Genomic DNA, 23,029 nt, shown 5'->3' on the forward strand with positions numbered 1-23,029 from the left:
AAATCCCCCTCTAACATTTCCCTATCCTCGTCACTCAATCGGGGATGTGTCACCTCCTGCAAATATATTTCCAGCTCTTGGGAAGAATAATGTATCACTGACCTATACAATTCCTGGTAGAATTCCTGGAACCTAGCAAGGATGCCCGGTGACGTTACTATTATCCCTCCATCCATCCCTCTAATACGTATAACTGGAGGCGCCGAGGAGTTGTTCCGGGCAATGTGAGCCAATATCTTACCTGCCTGACCTCCCTGCTCAAAGGACTGCTGTTTGAGGAAGAATAGCTTGCAATCGCTCTTCTCCTGCAAGTGCTGCATGTACTGCCTTCCCCTGAGGAGCCATTCCAACCTATTAGATTCAGTGGGGTTCCCAGTAAAAGCAATCTCAGCCACCCTGCAGGATTCCTGAAGCTCTACTTCCCTTCGGTGGGTCTCTCTTTTAATAAATGCTATGGATGATTTAATGCATCCCCTCAAGTAAGCTTTTAACGTTTCCCAAATTAGTAACTCATCTGTTATATCGCCCTGTACCTCAAAAAACATACGGCGTTGATCCGGGATTCGATCATTGGATCCCATGAGGGTGAGCCAGAAGGGGTGTATACGCATTTTGTTCCCTCTCGCCAGTCCATCCACAAATAAAAACTTCACTAACAGCGGTGCGTGGTCAGAGGGCCCCTGCGGGCAGTACTTAATACTCTCTAACTCAGTAAGGGTCAGTGCATTCCCCATGATGTCATCTATCCTGGACAAAGCACCTCTTGAAGGGGTGAAGCAAGAGTACTGCACCGTTAGGGGATGTTTTTCCCGCCATAAGTCCAGCCATCCCATCTCAGTGGCCACCTTTAAGAGCACTGAGGTTGAAGAAACTGACATTTCGTCTCTAGCCGTGCTCCGAAAGCGGTCTAAGTCCGGGTTCATCACCATATTAAAGTCCCCCATACATAGTAATCTGACATTCGGGTACTGCGCTACAAAGCCCACCACAGCCTGCAGTACTGATACACTGGCCGGCGGAGGGTTATATACATTAATGATGACATATGGAGTACAGTTGACGTATGCAACCACAAATATATAACGTCTGCCCGGATCCACTACAAGCCTCTCCGTCTCCCACCTCAGGCAGCTATGCACTAAAACTTCTACCCCTCTAGAATACGAGTTCCCATATGCATTGGCGCTCCACTGTACCCAGGGCTTCTTAATTCTGTTGCCCGTCTGACGTTAAGTGGGTCTCCTGTAGGCTGAGGATATGTGGAGCAAGCCGACGCACATGCGAAAACACAGCGATCCTTTTCCTAGGTCCTCCCAATCCTCTCACATTCCACGACATGACCGTTAGCCCCGCCATATTATCTTAAACACCATAAATTGCATAAGTATTGTTCCTTTAAGTAGATTCTCAGATCCCCTATCTTTGCCACCCATACTATATATCTGCGCCATCCCTTTCCAGCAAATGTTAAAGTACCACCATAACAAACATACTGAACAGACTTAAGGCCTGCTTCAATCATGGCCATATACTCGGGGACCTGCACGGTGTATGTAGATGTTATCCCAGTGCAGGTACTCGCCGGGTGAGTCCCGGAGCCATGTGCTATCAAACAGCCATATATCAACTAGTACGAATGCAGCATATAAACATTACAGATAACTGATTACTCCGCGTGTCCCTGATAAAAGACCATGGTATTCATACGATACCCAGGATACGCATCTGTAAGCGCAGTCCATCTTTGAACAGGTAAGCGTCCTTCTCAAGTCAGCTTGGAGCAGGTAGATGGAATAGAGTCCAGATGACTCCTCGGATCAGTGTCCCGGTCTGCTGGCTACCCACTCATCAGTTTTCCTCGGATCATTGAAAAATAAGGGATTTCCCTCCATCAACTATCCGAAGCGGGGCAGGATACGACATGGAGTACTGGATATTCAACTCTCAGAGATTCCTCTTGACGGCTACAAAGGTGGATCTCTTTTTCTGTAACTCCGCCGAAAAGTCAGGGAACAGTGAAACCCTGGACTTATTATAAGATATGTCCTGCGCGGATCTGGCCAGGTTGAGTAGCAGATCCCTATGATTCCAGTTCAGGGGTCTGGCGGGAACACCTGGGGGAGGAGGTCTAGCCGGGACTCTGTGAGCCCTCTCCACGGCGTATGAAAACGGCCCAGGGAACGTGGTCTTAAACCATTTTTCTATGAAGGTCGCCGGATCCGTTCCTTCTGCCCTTTCCGGGAAGCCTAGGATTCGGACATTGTTACGTCTGGATCTATTCTCCAGATCGTCGCATTTCTGCTGCCACAAATGTACTTTCTTCTCCAGATCCGACAGTTTAGCTTGCATTGGTCGGGTGATATCTTCCAGCTCAGATACCTGTGCTCGCCCTCTCTCTCAGCTGCTGCACATCGTGTCTGAGGAGCCCAACATCCACCTTCACCTCCTCAATTTTACTCGTGAGAGAGGTCTGACACATAGAAATAGCATTCATCAGCTGCTCATGAGCTACCTTAGGCAAGAGTTCCGGTTCTTCCTCGCTGGGAGGGTCTTGCTGTAGGGCTGGGTCGCGCGAGTTAGATGGAGTCGTGGCGCCATGTTGGCTTTCGGCTCTAGCATATTCTGTGAGCCGCTCTGCCGCCGCTTGGGCTCATCTTACTCCTGCGGGTGGTTCCCCTCCTCTTCTGCACCTGCCACTCTATTTTTGCGGCTGTTTTTAAATCAGGATGGAGCAGGATTATTAACGGGACTCGGAGCTACACTCAGAAGCGTGCTCTCATGCCGGAAGTTGGCCACGCCCCCAAAATGTTTATTTGAAGCGGTTGGCCACTTTCTGGATACCTTTGGTCAATGTGTATGTAAGTTGACTATATGACAATTACATATATAGCCTTTGTTGATTTTCTGTGCAGTTTGCTTTATGTCCCCTTATTGGGCAAATATTCTGTGCTGTCCAAACAGGAGACCTGTCCATAAGATGGCTGCTGATGGAGGGTCATGTGACCAGGCCAAAATAACTCCAGACCCCTCACTCAGCCTTCTCCACACAAATATACCACATCTGCCATCTGCACTTGCAATGTTAAGGGTCCATTCACACGTCCGTGAATGTGTCTGCACCCATTCATTTTCTATGGGGCAGGAATGGATGCGGACAGCACACAGTGTGCTGTCCGCATCCGCATTTCCGGAGCGCGCCCCCAATCTTCCGGTCTGCGGCTCCGGAAAAATCTTTCTGCCATGAATGTGACTTTTTACACAAAACACCACCACATAAGCTGGCTTAATTGTCCGCAACAATATGAGCCATTTCTGCTGATAAGAGGACGATAACTGAGGTGTAATATACTCCAATTTGATAGCCCCATCCACTCATTTCTGGTGCGATGCGTTCTTGATTGTGAAAATTCCAGTTAAGGCTGTAAGACGGGTATTTTTCTTGGCATTAGACCTCACTCAGAAGTCCATGTCTGTTTTTATTTTTTTACAACCTTTTTATTGCTGTTCTATGCAAAGGGTTAGTGAGGAATGGCAAATATTTAGATGAATCGGGACTAATGGTTTTAAAAAAAAATAAAGTGGCGGTGCCTGCGGTTTTAGATCCTAACCCTGTGATGGCTAACCTCCGGCACTGCAGCTGTGGTAAAACTACGACTCCCAAGATGTCCCCTTGCTTGGCTGTTCTCAAAACTCCATAAAAATAAAATGGAGCATGCTGGGAGTTGTAGTTTCACCACAGCTGGAGGTTAGCCATCACTGCTAGCCTGTGCGCCCCTTGTAGACAACATGAAGAAAAGAATACCGCAGCGTACTGATAAAGACTATAGGAAGGAATAAACCTGAACAATGACACCAGGAAGACACTGAGTGCTGCGGTATTCTTTTCTTAAGTGAAGAATAGACCACCTATGTTCAGTCTGCGGCTTTCATGGACCCATTTAATAAAATGGCGCATGCGTTACTCCCGCGGACAGAGGTCTGAATACACAAATACAATAAAGTGGATCCGTGGAGAATACCGACAGCACACTGACGTGTTAAGAAATGACTCAGATTCATTTATGGTCCAGTATTCTACATTCTGACATGACTGTAAATTCACTGCTGGAGAATTTTCAGGGGTGGGCACAGTGAGATAGGGGTCCGCGGACAAGGCTATATTTCTTCTCCCTGGTGTCCCCAGCATCGTGCTCTTCCATTGGGAAGTGTATGCGTTTAACCTTGCCACTGCGAAAGGACTGAGACCTCCGGCCCATTTATCTCTGGAGAGCTTGCCGTCACCTTTCCCATGACTGGTTATTGCCCAGACAAGCAGAAAAAGCTCCTTCATGCAGAGTGAAGACATCAATGTGAATGAAAAGGAAATGAGGAAGAATGACAATCATTGGATATTGTGTACCCACAAACGCTGCAATTACCCCCACACAGAAAAGAGATGCGATTACCCTGCCAGGACTGCTCTTCTAGGGACGAGACAGATGTCCATTACACAAGCCACAGTGCGCACACGGCTCTACAGTGCTCCTGCAGTGCCGATACAGGGATTTCACTAGAACTCCAAGATGACAGGTTACCGGACGCTGCGGCTGCCTAATGAAAGCTGAACACTCGTTCTGAAGACAGATCTCTCTCCTGATCCTCCCATACCTATGCATGCTCAGCTTGGCCAAGCATGCATGTATAGTAAACTGGGGAGAAAGACACTACCATGCTCCTCTGGCAGTAGCTTGCTCCCCACTACCAAAAGGATCTGTAAATTAATCCACCATTCCTGATCCTCATCTCCCCAGCACCAAGCTTTGAGGGGGGAGTCGGAAAACGACCATACACATCAGATAGTCGTCCAAACCTCCCAAAATAGTTTTTCCCCAACATGGAAACTTACCCGTGACGCAGATCTGAAAATCCGCAGCATGTCAACTGTCTGTGCAGATTTCACCCTTTGCGATGCAAAAGATGAGACCTGCAGCAAAATCCGTTTCAAGCTCCACAGGTAACACGTGCAGATTTCGGTGTGGAAGAACAGAAATCAGCACAATCTCTTAGGCCCACTTCACATACGGTATATCAGTTGTGTCTGGCTGAGGACTATGTGAATTGCACAGATCCGGCATTATCCACTGATAGCGCTATTTGACATTTGGCATCACAACTGATGCGACGACTGTATGAGAACGAACGCACAGAAAACGATGGGCTCAGCTCTGGCGTAAAGTTTTCTACTTTACGCCAGAGGAGAACCAAGCTGGATCGCTGTAAATCTGTGATGGAGGCCATAGGAGTCTTTCACACCAGCCTTATGGATTCTCCCAGGTTCTGTTCAGGAAAAAAACTGATTGTTTTGCAGTCTAGTTCAGTCACTTTTGTCTGCGATTGCGTTCAGTCTTTCCCGCGCGGGGTGCAATCAGTTTTTGACACGTTTTTTCACACGCATGAAAAAAACCTGAAGAATAACAGTCTACATCTCCAGCAACCATCAGTGAAAAACGCACTGCATCCGGATGCAATCCGTTTTTTCACAGAAGTCCCATTCACTTCTATGGGGCCAGAGCTGCGTTAAAAACGCAGAATATAAAACATGCTGCGATTTTTCCTGAACGCAGAAATAATGCATGTAAAACGACGCTCATGTGCACAGACCTATTAAAATGAATGTGTCAGGATTCTGTCCGGATGCTATGCAGTTGCTTCATGCATCGCACCTGGACGGAAAACTCGCTTGTGTGAAAGAGGTCTCACCCTGATAATCTGCAGGGGCAATGTGACTGCATATAATACGGATTGGTGGGGGAGAACTGTACCTTGCCTCATGGACTGTAATGACATTGTTACTTGCACCAGTATTTTGTACATAACAAATAATTGTAATATGCTCAGGACATACTGTTCTCTCCTGGGCATAGTAAGGCTACTTCCACATCTGCGCTTTCCCGTTCTGCTATTGAGATCCATCATAGGATCTCAATAGCGAGGGAAAAACACTTCTGCTTTGTCCCCATTCATTGTTAATAGGGACAAAACTGAACTGAACTAAACGGAGTGCACCAGAATGCATTCCATTCTGTTTGGTTGTGTCCACATCACGGATAGAATAACGCTGCAAGCTGCGGTTTTGTGTCCGCGATGTGGTGCGGAGCAAGACGGATCCGTCCTGACACACAATGTAAGTCAATGGGGACGGATTTGTTTTGCTTTGACACAATAGAAAACAGATCCGGGGGGGGGGGGTCTGTGTATGTGGTCAATGTATGCATGTGTAATATATATATATATATACACACACACACTCACCTAAAGAATTATTAGGAACACCTGTTCTATTTCTCATTAATGCAATTATCTAGTCAACCAATCACATGGCAGTTGCTTCAATGCATTTAGGGGGGTGGTCCTGGTCAAGACAATCTCCTGAACTCCAAACTGAATGTCAGAATGGGAAAGAAAGGTGATTTAAGCAATTTTGAGCGTGGCATGGTTGTTGGTGCCAGACGGGCCGGTCTGAGTATTTCACAATCTGCTCAGTTACTGGGATTTTCACGCACAACCATTTCTAGGGTTTACAAAGAATGGTGTGAAAAGGGAAAAACATCCAGTATGCAGCAGTCCTGTGGGCAAAAATGCCTTGTGGATGCTAGAGGTCAGAGGAGAATGGGCCGACTGATTCAAGCTGATAGAAGAGCAACGTTGACTGAAATAACCACTCGTTACAACCGAGGTATGCACCAAAGCATTTGTGAAGCCACAACACGCACAACCTTGAGGCGGATGGGCTACAACAGCAGAAGACCCCACCGGGTACCACTCATCTCCACTACAAATGGGAAAAAGAGGCTACAATTTGCACGAGCTCACCAAAATTGGACTGTTGAAGACTGGAAAAATGTTGCCTGGTCTGATGAGTCTCGATTTCTGTTGAGACATTCAAATGGTAGAGTCCGAATTTGGCGTAAACAGAATGAGAACATGTATCCATCCTCTGATGGCTACTTCCAGCAGGATAATGCACCATGTCACAAAGCTCGAATCATTTCAAATTGGTTTCTTGAACATGACAATGAGTTCACTGTACTAAAATGGCCCCCACAGTCACCAGATCTCAACCCAATAGAGCATCTTTGGGATGTGGTGGAACGGGAGCTTCGTGCCCTGGATGTGCATCCCTATAATTCTTTAAGTGAGTGTAATATATATATATATATATATATATATATATACACACATACACATACACATACATACATACACATATACTAATATATATATATATATATATATATATATATATATAAATATAAACACACACACTATATATATATATATATATATATATATATATACACACATACACATACACATACATACATACACATATACTAATATATATATATATATAAATATAAACACACACACTATATATATATATATATATATATATATATATAATATGGCATCATACAGGTTAAATTTGTATCTGGGTAAAGAACGATGGCAGTATAAATCAGCGGTATACGGCGTTCAGCTTTCACAGAAATTTTCCAGAACAGTTTTTGCCACAATAAACATGAGGCTGCCATTTTTAGGCACACTTAACATTAGCTCTGTGTGTGGGGAGAGAAAAGAAGTGCAGCTAATCACCATGCATATTTTATTACATCTGGCAGTCTTACATGCCATGAAGGGGCTACCGCAATGTATCAGACTCAGTCAGTACATTAGTGTATTGTCGGCTGAACCCAGTGTACTGTGTGTGGGGAGCTCCGGACCCCGCACCCCGAAAGATGATGTTGGGAGAGAGAAGGATCGAGCAAAGTGAATATTTTCTATAATATTGTTCTATTGGGATATTGTTAGGGGGTGAATAGGTCATTATTTTCTCTGTATGTACATCTGTATGTCTTTCTTTATGCTTTCATTTTCATACTGGCCAGCAACCCTACCTCTCTGTCCACTATTACTTCTGCAGACAGACTAAGGCATTGTTCACACCAACACCCAGCATTATCACCTTGCCTGTATTAAGCCTCATTCACACGTCCGTGTTCATGCTCAAATCCGTGAGCAGGTGGTCAGTGATGCATCCGTGAAGGATCTGGGTGTCCGTTTTTTGCTGTCCTTGTTGCAGCCGTGTTTCACTGACACTGAAAAGCTGAAATTTTTTTTTTCAAAAGCATCTCTTCCTAATGATCCGTGAAACACGTATGCAATACGGATGGCATCTGTGGTTTTCACGGACCCATAGACTATAATGGACGTGATGGATCCGTGAACACGGACTAAATAGAGCATGCATCCGTGCTAAAAACACTGACCCATGGACCGTGCTAAAACACTGATGTGTGAATACACACATTAAAATGAACGGGGACGTGTGTTGTCCGTGGAGAACGCGTACAGCACACATCCGTGAAACACTGACTTGTGAATGAGCTGATTAACCTAAGTGAGGCAGAGCTGCAGTTAAACAGACAAAGTGTTTTTGTTTCTTTAGTATAACTGGGCTATTTTATTATATGCATATTAAGTAGATTGTAAGCTCCTCTGTAATAAATTATTATGCTTCATTTGTAACTTTTATGTTTTGGAAATGTATAGTGTGAGTGTATCCTTTTAAGGCTAAGTTCACACGAACGTGTGTGATCCGTGGCCGTATTGCGGGCCGCAATACACGGCCACAGTTCCGTGTGAATTCCGCATCACGGATGCGGACCCATTCACTTCAATGGGTCCGCTAATCCGGAATCACGGAACGGCCACACGGGACGGGACCCCTCCGAAGCACTACGGAGTGCCTCCTGGGGTTACGTCCCGTTCTTCCGTTCCGCAAAAAGATAGAACAAGTCCTATCTTTTAGCGGAACGGCCGGATCGCGGACCCATTAAAGTGAATGGGTCCGCGATCCGATGCGGCTGACCTACGGCTGGCAAACGAGCATTGCGGCCTGCTATTTGCGGGCCGCTTCACAGGCACGGGTCACACACGTTCGTGTGAACCCGGCCTAAGGCTGTGATCCTGAGTCGTGTGTAATGTGCTAGGGATTCCTCTTCAGTTCAGAGTTTAAGGGCCGTTTCACACGAGCGAGTCCATTGCGGGAATCATGCTCCGTGTGTGAGTGTGATCCTCTGCTCTGGACTTGCAGGAGCGCACGGCATTATCATGATTTATAATGCTATGTGCCTCTGCTTGACCTTATTTCTACAGAATCATACAGACAGGAAAAAAGGCCATGCAGAGACACATAGCATTATAAATCATGATAATGCTGTGCGCTCCTGCAAGTCCAGAGCGGAGGATCACACTCACACACGGAGCATGATTCCCGCAATGGACTTGCTCGTGTGAAACAGCCCTAAGCTGGACACTGGGGGAGCTACTTGCTACCAAAGTAGTTGCAAATACCCATGAAGATAGTTTATTTGGCTGTTTTGTTCTTTTCTTTATTTTTGCTCAAAATAAATATGAGCGTTGCTTTTGCCAAAACTGAGTTTAGACTGTTTTTAACGGCAAATACGCCCACATCTCACCGGATATAAGCTATCAGCAGCTACAAATACATGTTCGGTCAAACTGAATGTGGATGTGTATGGGGAGTCCGGAGAGATAGCCGTCAACCAGACATTTGTTTGGCCTACAGATATTAGATGAGCAGGTTCTAAAGTGTAAAGGCCCTATTATACTGCCCAACATTCAGGCAGGACGAGTGTCGATTGACAATAAACACGTTGTTCGGTGCTCCTTCACATCGTCCGATACTAAGTGAATGGGGGAGGAACGATTGTTACCGCATTCATTCTACTTATTACTGGAAGCACATCTCTGATTACATAAAAAGATGTGCTGCCAATAATCAGGCATCTGGATACGGATGAGAAATGCAAACCAGGTGACAGACGGAGTTAAAGGGAATCTGTCAGCAGATTTGTACCTATGACACTGGCTGACATGTTACATGTGCCCTTGGCAGCTGAAGACATCTGTGTTGGTCCCATATTCATATGTGCCCGCATTGCTGAGAAAAATGATGTTTTATTATATGCAAATGAGCCTCTAGGAGCAACGGGGCGTTACCATTACACCTAGAGGCTCTGCTCTCTCTGCAGCTGCTGCACCTTCTCCACTGTGATTGACAGGGCCAGGTAGTGATGATGTCTTCACTGCCTGGGCAGAGGGCGTGGCAGTGGCAGAGAGAGCGGAGCCTCTAGGGTAACGGCGACGCCCCCATTGCTCCTAGAAGTTCATTCGCATATAATAAAACATCATTTTTCTCAACACATATGGACACGGGACCAACACAGATGTTTTCAGCTGCCAAGTGCACATGTAACAGGTCAGCCAGTGTCATAGGTACAAATCTGCTGACAGGTGCCCTTTAACTCATTTATTGGCTGATGATTGTAAAGGTCAATTATCGGGAATGTTCTTATAAATACTTGTTCAAAATAATTGGCCCAAAACTCGTCCACTGTATTAGGCTCCTAACACTGGGCAGAAACAGTAAGTTCAGCTTTTGTCCAGAGTTTGGCCTCTTTCACACGAGCGAACTTTCCATGCGGACTGAATCCTGAGCCATTCACTTCATTGGGTCTGTGCACAAGAGTGTCATTTATCACTGATCATCTTTACGTTCAGAAAAAGAAAATTGCAGCATTTTCTATATTGTGGGTTTTTCACACAGCGATGGCTCCATAGAAGACATCCGGAAGCAACGCGTTTGTCACTGATGGTTGCTGGGACATGTTGAGTGTTATTATTCTTCACGCGCGTGAAAAAAACGCATACAATCAGGATACAATCCAGATAGAAAAAAATATACACCCTGAACACAATCGCAGAAAACTTGTGTGCAAAACCATCAGTTCTTCCCTGAACAGATCCCGACACAATCCGTAATGCTCGTGTGAAAGCGGCCTAAGGCTTTTCTACAACTTACCTTAGGGTGGAGTGACCCTCACACACCATGAAAGCTCCTGGTACATACGTCAAACACAGCCATATGGAGGCAAAAAAAAAAAAAAAAAGAGTCTTCCCTAGGCTTCCGGCAGGCTGATATGCGTCAGTAAACCATTTCTTTCTGTATAAAATAGTGACGTCTGCTGTGCTATTTCATACAAATGCATGTAGAAGAAAACCTATCCTGCACTGCCAGAGGTTTAGTTTGGGGGAACTCTTCCCGATGTATACGGACGGATACTGCAAAACGCAGTGAAAAAGCAACCAGCGACTATGGTCAGACACGGCAGACATTGCCGTCGATTTCACCCTCTGATTTGCAGAGGGTGCAATCGCAGTAGAAATCTGTACCCCCCAGGTCAATTTCCACTGCAGATTTCTTAGGCGACGTGTGGAGGAAAGTATGCTGCTACTGTAAAATGCTGAGGCTGCGTATGTGGCCATACCCTAATCATACCTTTTACATTCCATCCACAGCTAATCCATTGCTTCTACATGGCCTTGACATAATCTGGATGAGATTTTCCATGGCAATTACTCCAGCCAAGGGCTCATGCACACGACCGTGTGCTGGCCGTGGTCGTATTGCGGCCCACATACGGCGGGTCCGCAATATACGGGCACCGGCCGTGTGCATCTTGCATCACAGACCCATTTATTTGAATGGGTCTGCAATCTGGGAGATGCGGAACGGAGGCCCATAGAAGCACTACGAGGTGCCTCCGTGGGTTTACTGTATGTGCCTCTGCATCGCAAAAAAGTAGTGCATGCACAACTTTTTTGCGGTGCGGACCGTGGAACCAATTCAAGTGAATGGGGCTGTGATCTGCATGCGGCTGCCCCATGGTCATTGCCCGTGCATTGCGGACAGCAATTTGCTGTCCACAGCATGGGCCCGGCCAGCACACTGTCGTGTGCATGATTTTAAGTCTGCATGCCATCCATAGCTCCCGAGTGGCATTGCCACACACCACCCAGAATTTTGCATGGGAAATCTATCCCCAGCGAAATAGCGATGGTCTACGTATAAGCTTACCTATGGCATACCAGAAGAAAGCGGCTGCAAGTGCTTTCAGAGGCGTAAAATATCCAAGGTTTACAGACTGGGACCATTTACCTGCCTGTAAGGCCTCCAGTCTGCATGCATTTAATTCAATGTATGCATATTATATAACACACACATATATTATATATATATATATATTATATATAAAAAGACACGTTACATGATGCAGTGATGTACAGATATAGCGAGGAATCTGGGAGGTAGAAGTTTAGCCCCTACTGCCACAGCTCTGGCCAAGTAGCAGTGAGGGTTAACGCTACATGTGCGCAGGATTAGCTCTACACGTGTAAGCACTGTCAGCCGGCCCTGCATACGGGAGGCGGGGGTATCCTGGTGTGCCCCCAACACATCGGCTGGCGCAGGAAGGAGGGGCTGTAAACAGATAGATGCTTTGTTGGCTTCTGACAGGGAGCAATTAGAGAAGCATTTTATACACACACACACACACTCTCAAATATAGAGCAAAACACTGCGGACGAGCCTTTCATCCATAGGGCGCGGAATAATACAGCTTTTTACTAGGATTAAGGGCAGAGACCAGTGAGATGATAGAACCAGAAGTGATGAGTACACATACCGTCACCGGGCGACTTCCGAGAAAGTTCAGGTCGCTGTTCTCGCCGAAAAGGTAACCTTCAGGGTGGCTGGAATCAAACTTCTCGCCGCCCATGATAAAATGGCTGGCAAAGTAACTCCCTGAATATAGAAAGACAGACAAACAGATACAATTCAGCTGGAAAGTTAAAGCATTACCGTAAGAGCTTACAATCTAAAAGACCGGGCAGCTGAGAGAAGAGAGTGGCGTTCTATAAGCTGCATTAGAAAGCGTACCCATCAAAATAGAAAAAAATATCACAAACACAATAATGGGTCGTCATTCAGCTTCCAATCATGTACGTCGCTATAAAATGACATATTATTACATTGTATAACATACTTAGCTATAAAATTAGAATAAAATTGCAATAGTACATCATCACCATGCCGAGATGTCGGATTATTGGAAATGATAGACTACTGAACATTTTACACATATATAATGTTAAATCCGGCACTGGCAGGTGGCCTATATCGGCGGGGCCCTAATCCGGGGTCTACAATACAAAGGATCAGCTCAGACATATAGGATTTGTCTATGACACATCCAATGTGTATTTTACTAGAGGATCGGAGCAGAAATCCAAGCCTGATACCTAGATTTATGGAGCGGATGCAACGTGGATCAGCATAACCATTAGGGCTCATGCACAAGACCGTTGGCGTTTTGCGGTCTGCAAATTGCATATCCGCAAAAAACAGATACCAACAACGTTCATGCCGCATTTAGTAGAACAGAACGGCTGGACACTTACAGAACTGTCATCTATCCTATCCTTCTCCATAATGCGGACAATAATAACATGTTCTATTTTTTTTTTTTTTTGCGGAACGGCCATGGAGTCATTTCAGTTTTTTTGTGGCCCTGCTGAAGTGAACGGTTCCGCATAAAAAAAACGGACATGGACAAAAATAGGTTTGTGTGCATAAGCCCTTAGCCCCATTAGGGCCAATCTGTGGCTTTTCCATGAGGAACCAGTGAGAATGAGGGCTCATTCAGACGACCGTAGTGTCGCAAAACACGGATACCATAATAGCAAATGCCTATATTTACTTTATAATTTTACTGTATATCAGCTGCATCACTAGACAGGTTTACCATGCAGGAGGTAAGAGGTTAAATCCGATGACCACCCCTGTGGGAGCTGTAATGAAAGCCATATCTGTTGTCCGGACTACCCCGAAGCAGATATAATAGGAAAGAACCAGAGAAAGTTTTCACCAGCAGAAAAGGACAAATCAAGGACGTAGGTCTACTAGTGTTTTATATCAGGGGGATTAACTCTTTAAGAAGGGATTACCAACACGGACCTTAGAGGTGGTAGGCGATTCCAGGAGAACATACGCGCTTGGGCATGATGGACATAACATATGGCTAGAAGAGGCGCCGAAAACTACTTAACAGGGGAATAAAAAAGTCAAGAGAAATGACTCTTCACAGAATTAGAAGCCCATAAAATACCCACGTGAAAGATCGGGCCACACTTACGGCGAACGGTCGTTCTGGAAGCTGAAGGTCTGGCAGGAACCTTATGAATAATCCATACTGGAAGGCCCGTCTGACCTCTAGAATATATTAAAAGGCACTTCACTGCGTGACCCATTTCTCTCAAACCTGCAGGCAAGGTCAAGACAGAGCACCCCGACCACCGCCTCCGCCAGACCACCCACCCTGCCAGCGACCTCGATCCCCGGAGCGGAACAGGCGGCGAGGGGTTAATCCGTGGCTCGAAAGAACAATTCGAACACTCCGCAAAATGCTAGAACTTCCTGGGCGCGATATATTATTCATGCAGACGGCTTTCTGAATCACCTGCATTATTTAGCAGGAGAGGTAGAGGTGCGCTGAAGGTGGAGGCCCGGAGGGGGTGGGAGAGGGCGACGTTCAAGTAAAATCCGAGATTGTTAGGCTGGGTTCACACCTTGCGGTGGTGTGTAGCACGTCCGCAGTTTCGCGATCGGCGAAATGTGCAAAAAAAAATAAAAAAGGGACGATTCATGGTAAACCACAAGTAGATTTAACACGAAGGCCTGTCTGAGGCTCAATGAATGCACAGTGACGACTGACGCCGAGCCTCGCTTCTCCTGAGGTCAGACACGTTATCCTATGGATGATTTGCACCCTGTACGAGGAGGCGCTGTGACAATAGACAATGACATTGCTTGCTCTCGAGACACTGATGAAATGACAACAGCGCTGCAGACTCCTGCCCCTGTGCGAGGCTCTGCAGGGCCGATGCAGTAAGTTAATGCAGTCACGCTGGATGCAGACACTGCCAGCAGACTATTGTGTCATCCTATAAAGCCATACTGCTACATATAGCTCACGGACCTCAGCAGCCACCCACGTGTGCTGTCATGACACAATAAGATACGACATGAGGGACAGATTTGTAAAATGACCTAGAAGAGTAGAAAGAAAGGTCGTATACACTCTTCGAAAAAATAAAAAATTCCCTCAGATAGAAATTTCGGATCGCTGCAAAACTCGGCATGCAGTTATGTCTCAGGCCGGTAGGTAAATTATTACAGGTGTGGTCTGGTCAGACACTGGGTCTTGCCAAAAGTGCTTCGCCCACTACCTTAGGCCTCTTGCACACGATCGTATGTATTTTGCGGTCCGCAAAAAATACGGATGGCGTCCGTGTGCATTCCGTATTTTGCGGAACGGAACAGCTGGCCCCTAATAGAACAGTCCTATCCTTGTCCGTAATGCGGACAATAATAGGACATGTTCTATTTTTTTGCTGAACGGACATACGGAAACTGAATGCACAAGGAGTACCTTCCGTTTTTTTTTGCGGACCCATTGAAATAAATGGTTCCGTATACGGTCCGCCAAAAAACGGAACTGACACGGAAAGAAAATACGGTCGTGTGCATAAGCCCTTATAAAAAGGCTCTCAGGGGCTACTTTTGGGCATTGTACCTCTTGGTGACAGATTGCTGACTGCTAGACATACCTCTATGATGAATTTGAAGACATTTTGCTTCATCGGACTGAGAGAAGCAGGATGGTCGTTTTGACAAATTGTGCGGCATCTAGGCCGCTCTGAGCTAGCTGTTAGGAGGTCGCGGGAGAAGTGGTAACGTGAGGGCATGCACACAGGGAGAACGGGCTCCAGACAAACCAGCAGTAGAGAGGATCCGCCAAAAGCACGAGCAGCTCCATCACTGGACGCGCACAGAAATCTGCATGGATTTTCTGTTAGTAAACCTGTGGTAGGGTACCCTTATAGTCACACACACAGTAGTAGTTTTCTTCAGTGTTTTTAAAAAGGATAGCACACAGTCTGATACACAGAAATTGGGCTATTCACACATCCAAGTATTTTTTTTTTTTTTTCGTGGATCCAAAAATTTCACAGCAGGTTCTATTCTTGTCTGTTTTTGTGGAGGAGAATAGCCATTGCTATTGATGAAAAAAACAGATGCTATCCATTTTTAAGGGCTTAAAAAATAAATGGATGAAGCCATGTGCATGACATGAGGCCTCATGGTCAAACACTAATGGAGCTGTGGCCAAGGATGTGCAGGAAGCGCTCCATGCAAGTCTATGGGAGGACTGGAAGAAGGTGTTGAAGCTAATAGTGTAGCTATAGAAGTGTAGAGGTAGCAGTTATCGCTGACTAGCATTAAAGGCTGCTCTGCCACATAAGACACCAGTATATATGGCACATGGTTGGTAGGATACCCTGGAAATTCAGTTACACCTGAGGCAGAGTCCAGTCAGCACTGCCGCTGCAAAAACCAGACCATTCCAGGAGTTTTTTCATTTTCAGCCACACTCACTGTGGAAAATGCACAGGCACGGTCCGCAATGCACAGGCACCGACCATGGCCCAGCCGTATGGGGATCGCAGACCCATTCACTTGAATGGGTCCGCGATTCGTCCGTTCCGCAAAAAGATAGAGCAATTTCTATCTTTTTGCAATGCGGAGGAACGGAACCCCAGGAAGCACTTCGAAGTGAATGGGTCCGCATCCGTGATGCGGAATGCACACGGAGCGGTGCCCGTGTATTGCGGATCCGCAAATGCGGTAACGGGCAGCCCTAAGGGGAATGAGCCCTAAGGGAAATTCCTATTTATGCAATCCCCTAATGTATAAGCTTTGATCTGCAATGCTGATGCTACACTTTACCTTAGCAAATAGAATATATAAATTCCAGTGAACCCAAATCCTACAGATTACTAATCCGACATCCAAGATGTAGCGCGCCTTCTGTCACATGCACACAAGGAATATACAATGATGTAGACCTGCTGCCCATTACTGCATGTGATCGCCTGCTGCCCACAGCTACATCACTGAGGACTGGAGCAGCAGCGCTGGAAAACTAAGTGGTAAGTATATGCTCTTGTTTGGGGCAGCTTATAACTCAGACAACCCCTTTAAGACTAAATATAATGTCACAGTATAGTAAACAAACAATGCTATACATATTACCTTATAAAGGACAAGCGCAAACACCATTCATAAATACCTACATAGAAAATATAATGGCCTTACTGTCTGTCCACGACAATACACTGTCGGAGGAACCTGGCAACTAGTGTCCAATTTTCCTGCAGCGCCACCACAGGAGAAGCAAGACATTACATAGTACCCATTAAAATTAAGACCTTCTAGGCACGCCAGAGCAAAGATGAGGGCTCTTAACTAGGACCCTCTCAATGACTCCGATTTCTGTAATAGGTGAATATAACTAGTTTTCTAAACGTTTATAAATAGGCCCTAGTGTAGACCCTCGGGATATATCAACAAAAAACTAAAGCCGGTCAATGGCCGGAAATTCCCTGTAGGGGTCCTACCTAGGCGTTAAAAAATTATACGCTAACACTGGAAGAACCAGACACACATGCGGCTTCGTCAGGGGTAGCGCGGTATTAGCCCAATACCCCGGTACCCCTGACGAAGCCGCATTGCGGTGAAACATGTCGGGAGGGGGGGTGTTAGGTGCGCATTTTTAGGCAGGCTTCGGGTTCAGTGAAAATAAATCACAGTGTGATAAATACAATTGAAGTTAGTTTGCCGAGGTGTATGAGTGTGGATGTAGGTCCTATAGCCCAGTGTGTGTCTGGTTCTTCCAGTGTTAGCCTGTCACCTGGAGTGTGATAGGGCATTGGACAGTGCGGTCTGCGTGCTATTGACTTCCACTCAGTATTGGGGTGGCCATTTAGTGAGTAGCAGGAGCTCCACCTAATAGTATCTAATAAAGTAGGGGCACGCAGGAGCTCCAATCAACATCACATATACCATCCTTGGTGGCAACACTATAGGAGCGATTTCCAAATAACACTCCGTAGTTCACACTAGTGCGCTGTAAATGAGTTTCTCCCGTCATAAGCCTGATAGTTTTAAATGTATTAGTATAGGATTGTAGTTTTAATAATAACAAATAAAGTATAATTTTTTAACGCATAGGTAGGGCCCCTACAGGGAATTTCCGGCCATTGACCGGCTTTTGTTTTTGGTAGTTTTGTACACCATACAACCTTCAGGATTAGAACAACATGGCTGCTTTCTTCTAAAAACAGCGCCACACCAGTTCATGGGTTGTATCTGGTATTGCAGCTCGGCTCCCTTGAAGTGAATAGGACTGAGCCGCAATGTCAAGCATAACCTGTCAACAGGTGTGGTGCTGTCTACGTAAGGCCTCCTGCACACAGCCGTATCCGCTTTGCAGTCCATAAACGGCGGATCCGCAAAATACGGATACCTTCCGAGTGCAATCCGTATTTTTCTCAGTCCCATTTCTAGAAATGGCTATTCTCGCCCCCGCAAAACATAATTCATGTCATTTGCAGAACTGCAAAAAACGCAGATGTGTGCATGGCCCCATCGGGTCAGTCTGCTATCCACAAAACACACAGATGGCACAGTGAAGACCACAGTCCTGTGCATGAGCCCCGAGAAATATTTCTCTAATCTCGTACAACCCCAACCATAAAAAACTGCGCCTAAAATCCTAGGCGTGGCTGAATGTATAAGATACACTGAGTTTTGCATTAGCGCCCACCAAAAGCCCCCCGGATCATATAAACCTTGGCTCGCTATGTGCGGGGTTATTCCAGCTGCACAGACCTGGTCACGTTCCATGGCGTCTCGGGGGCCGGCAGTATTCCTCATGGAGCCTATGACAGCCTGAAGGGCCAGTAATTCACGTACTGTACGTCCTCCTCATGTAAAGATCAGGAGATGTCTCCTCCGATACTCACCAGACTTGGGCGGGTATCTGTAGACGGAGTTGGACGGCATATCCACCTCTTCAACTCCTGCGTGCTGCCGGCTTGTAAGTGCACCCATCCTCACCCGGGATGAACAGGAACGTACCAGCTGCTATCACTGACCTGCCATCTAAGATATAAAAAAAGACAGTGTGAGGCCTCATGCACACGACCGTATGTATTTTGCGGTCAGCAGAAAACGGATACGCAAAAACTACGGGTGACGTCCGTGTGCATTCCGTATTTTGCGGAACGGAACAGCTGGCACCTAATAGAACAGTACTATCCTTGTCCGTGAGGGCTCGTTCACACGAACGCGTGATGCCCGTTGCCGTATTGCGGACCACATTTGCGGATCCGCAATACACGGGCACCGTTCCGTGGCCATTCCGCATCACGGCTGCGGACCCATCCATTTCAATGGGTCCGCAAATCTGGAGATGCTTTCTGGGGTTCCGTTCCGTGCTTCCGCACCGCAAATAGATAGAACTTGCTCTATCTTTTTGCGGAACGGAAGGATCGCTGACCCATTCAAGTGAATGGGTCCGGTATCTCCATACGGCTGGGCCACAGACGGTGCCCGTGCGTTGCAGATGCAATTTGCGGTCCACACCACAGGCACGGCCTTCACACATTCGTGTAAACGAGCCCTAATGCGGACAATAATTGTACATGTTTTTTTTTTTGCGGAACGGAAATACGGAAACGGAATAAAAAACGGAACGGACAAGGAAAGAAAATACATTGGTGTGCATGAGCCAGATCAGGGAAATCCACACAATCCAAGAGCAGCCCGATACTACTGCCCAGAGGACTACTGCTCCAGGATTGGACTCTACTGCCCGGAGGACTACTGCTCCAGGATTGGACTCTACTGCCCGGAGGACTACTGCTCCAGGATTGGACTCTACTGCCCGGAGGACTACTGCTCCAGGATTGGACTCTACTGCCCGGAGGACTACTGCTCCAGGATTGGACTCTACTGCCCGGAGGACTACTGCTCCAGGATTGGACTCTACTGCCCGGAGGACTACTGCTCCAGGATTGGACTCTACTGCCCGGCTCACCCTGACATCTATAGGGGTGAGTGGTAAGTGGTCTCCGGGGTGCGGGGCTCTGGCTGATGGGACATTGGTAATCTGCAGTGACAGGTGACATGCCATGCTACTGGTGTGCCAGGCCATGTCAGCAGTATCACCACCTATATGGAGTCTCCTCCAGATGCTTTACCAGAGGTATGGTGCCCCCCACACTGGCACAAGGCAGCCATTACACCCCTGCCACTCACAGTGGGACGTGGCTGCCCTCTCACACCGCCCGCCACCGGCTCCCGTTACCTGTCCCGATCCGGCTCCCGACACCGGTCCCTGCAGCAGCTGCAGCACACACCAGTGACGTCACTCTAGCGCTGGGAACCCCTCCCCCTCGGCGAACCCTGCCATTGATGATGAAGAAGGCGGGGTTACAGTCCCCATGACAACCCTATTCTCTCACTCGGGAACCACGTGCTCGGTCGGGGATGGTGGGAGGAGACGAGGCGGCTGATTGACAGCCGGACTGTGCAGTCACCCTGAGGAATAGAGAGAGATCGGGCAGCGCCATATGTAAAGCACAGAGCAGAGCTGGAAAGGTCATTGAGGACTGCTAACGAGCGACACCTTGTGGCTGCCCGCGTCATGACAGTCTTCGTAGATCCGTTCACTGTTGATAAATTACTTTTTTTCCCATTCTTTATTACTATTTTTTGGGGACGGGACAGCAATTTCACCTTTGTTTTTTTAGGGTTAGTTTTCTAGCATTTGCAGTGAGTTATATCTAATATTTTCTTGTTCTGTAGCTTTTATATAGTTTAACTTTTGCATATTAATATTATTTTTTTAACTAAACCATTTGTGTTTCGTCTTGGCGCGTGCAAAACCCATAGCTTATTTTTTTTCATTGATGTAGCTTTATGAGTAATTTTATTTTCACTGGTATCATTCTGGGACGACTACATACAACGCCCCTCACAGATTTATCCCCTTCCCCTTAGGCCCCTTTCACACGGGCGAGTATTCCGCACGGATGCGATGCGTGAGGTGAACGCATTGCACCCGCACTGAATCCGGACCCATTCATTTCTATGGGGCTGTGCACACGAGCGGTGATTTTCACGCATCACTTGTGCGTTGCGTGAAAATCGCAGCATGCTCCTCTTTGTGCGTTTTTCACGTAACGCAGGCCCCATAGAAATGAATGTGGTTGCGTGAAAATCGCAAGCATCCGCAAGCAAGTGCGGATGCGGTGCGATTTTCACGCACGGTTGCTAGGAGACGATCGGGATGGGGACCCGATCATTATTATTTTCCCTTATAACATGGTTATAAGGGGGAAAAAAAGCATTCTTAATACAGAATGCATAGTAAAACAGCGCTGGAGGGGTTAAAAAAAAAATAAAAAAATTTAACTCACCTTAATCCACTTGCTCGCGCAGCCCGGCTTCTCTTCTGTCTTCTTTTTTGCTGTGTGCAGGAAAAGGACCTGTGGTGACGTCACTCCGGTCATCACATGATCCATCACATGATCTTTTACCATGGTGATGGATCATGTGATGGACCATGTGATGACAGAACACCGATCCCAAGCCCGAACTTCACGCAGAAAAATCGTGCATGTTCCCGCAACGCACCTGCACCTTTTCCCGCAACGCACCTGCACCTTTTCCCGCAACGCCCGTGTGAAAGAGGCCTTAGGGCTTGTTCACACGACCGGTGTGGGGCACGGAACGGACCCCAGAAAGCACTCCGTAGTGTTCCGTTCCGCATCTCCGGATTTGCGGACCCATTGAAATGAATTGGTCCGCATCCGTGATACGGAATGACAACGGAACGGTCCGCAATACGGGAATGGGACACCAACGGTTGTGTGAACGAGCCCTTAGCAGCATGCCACACACACAGCATGGCATTCCCAAACACTATTTCCTTTTAGGCCTCTTGCACACGACCGTATGGCTTTTTCAGTATTTTGCAGTCTGCAATAGAATGTATTTTTGTGCATTACCCCTTTATTTACAGGAGGTTATTGAAAAGTCATGATAATGCATTGCAATGTCTAAATTCACATGTGCATATTTGGAGGTGTGTATTTGGTGTATTTCAGGACACGGCTTAGAGATCCACAGCTTCAGACAATACCAACGTCGAGGGTGACTTACAGTTTACCATGGGGGTATGCAGCGTCCCACTACATGTGTGTGGGCACTGCTTAAAAAGCACTTTTTTATATTATTGAGAATATTAGGTTGTCATGTATAATTTTGCATTTGTGTGACTGCAAAATCCCTGTTAACAGGCCTATTAGGTGCAATTTACACATCCCACCACTAGATGGGGATAGAGCTTAGGTCTTATATATATTCAGGTCAGGCCTAGTTAGTCAGTTGAGACCAGGAGGGAGTTGAGAGTGGTTGAGATGAGAGGATGTAGTTCAGAAGTGAGCAGATCTGAGGTAGTCAGAAGGACTTTTCTGTGCTCAATTGTTTTACAGCAAAATTTTTGCACTTTAAAAAACTGTCACTCACTAATCTGTGTTGCGAAGTCTTCACTCTATCTTTCCTCCCACTAACTGGATCTGACTACCTCAGATCTGCTCACTTCTGAACTACATCCACTCATCTCAACCATTCTCAACGTAGTGGGACGCTGCACTAATACTTCTAGTGTCATCATAAGAGCCCCCACACCATGGTGGCCATAGAGCCGATAGACAGCCACCGCACAGACACAGGGGCAGATTTAGTAATCCTGTCTAAAATGTAGATACTGTAAACTTCTTAACCAAACAGTCTAAAGATGCCCTGGATTTAGCACAATGGCTCAGGCTGGATGATAAACTGGGTGCCTTCCCCTCATGCAGCTGATCGGCAAGGGTGCCGGCTGTCAGACCCCCGCCGATCTGATATTGATGACCTATCCTGAGGATAGGTCATCAATATTAGAAGCCCGGAGAACCTCTTTAAAGGCTGCCGGAGTTGTGCTCGCTTCAGCAGCACATATACTAAACTGGCTGGGTTTTTAGCACAGGCTTCGCTTCACAGCTGGACTCACAGAAAGCTCCAATCCCAGGTGTTAATAATTTGATTATTCTGTGATCCATACCGCAGCATGATCACAGAGACTTCTCCCGTGATCTGGTCAGTGGGGACTGG

At 46.6% G+C, this 23,029-nt stretch overlaps 1 protein-coding gene across 3 annotated transcripts in view; it reads right to left on the reverse strand.

The window, feature by feature from the left end:
• Positions 1-23,029, reverse strand: part of RNF157 (ring finger protein 157) — a 103,312-nt gene that overhangs the window by 55,663 nt on the left and 24,620 nt on the right. For 2 of the 3 annotated variants that reach the window (XM_040435381.1, XM_040435379.1), the window contains exons 1-3: positions 20,178-20,253; positions 18,832-18,970; positions 12,591-12,709 (exon numbers count right to left, since the gene is read on the reverse strand). In XM_040435381.1, coding sequence (XP_040291315.1) covers positions 12,591-12,709; positions 18,832-18,919 — 207 coding nt within the window. In that variant the 5' untranslated portion in view covers positions 18,920-18,970; positions 20,178-20,253. Of the gene's footprint in view, positions 1-12,590; positions 12,710-18,831; positions 18,971-20,177; positions 20,254-23,029 lie in introns of those variants that run through there. The other variant, XM_040435380.1, reaches the window with a different exon arrangement.

The sequence above is a fragment of the Bufo bufo genome, chromosome 6, assembly GCF_905171765.1.
Source record: "Bufo bufo chromosome 6, aBufBuf1.1, whole genome shotgun sequence".
NCBI lineage: Eukaryota > Metazoa > Chordata > Amphibia > Anura > Bufonidae > Bufo > Bufo bufo.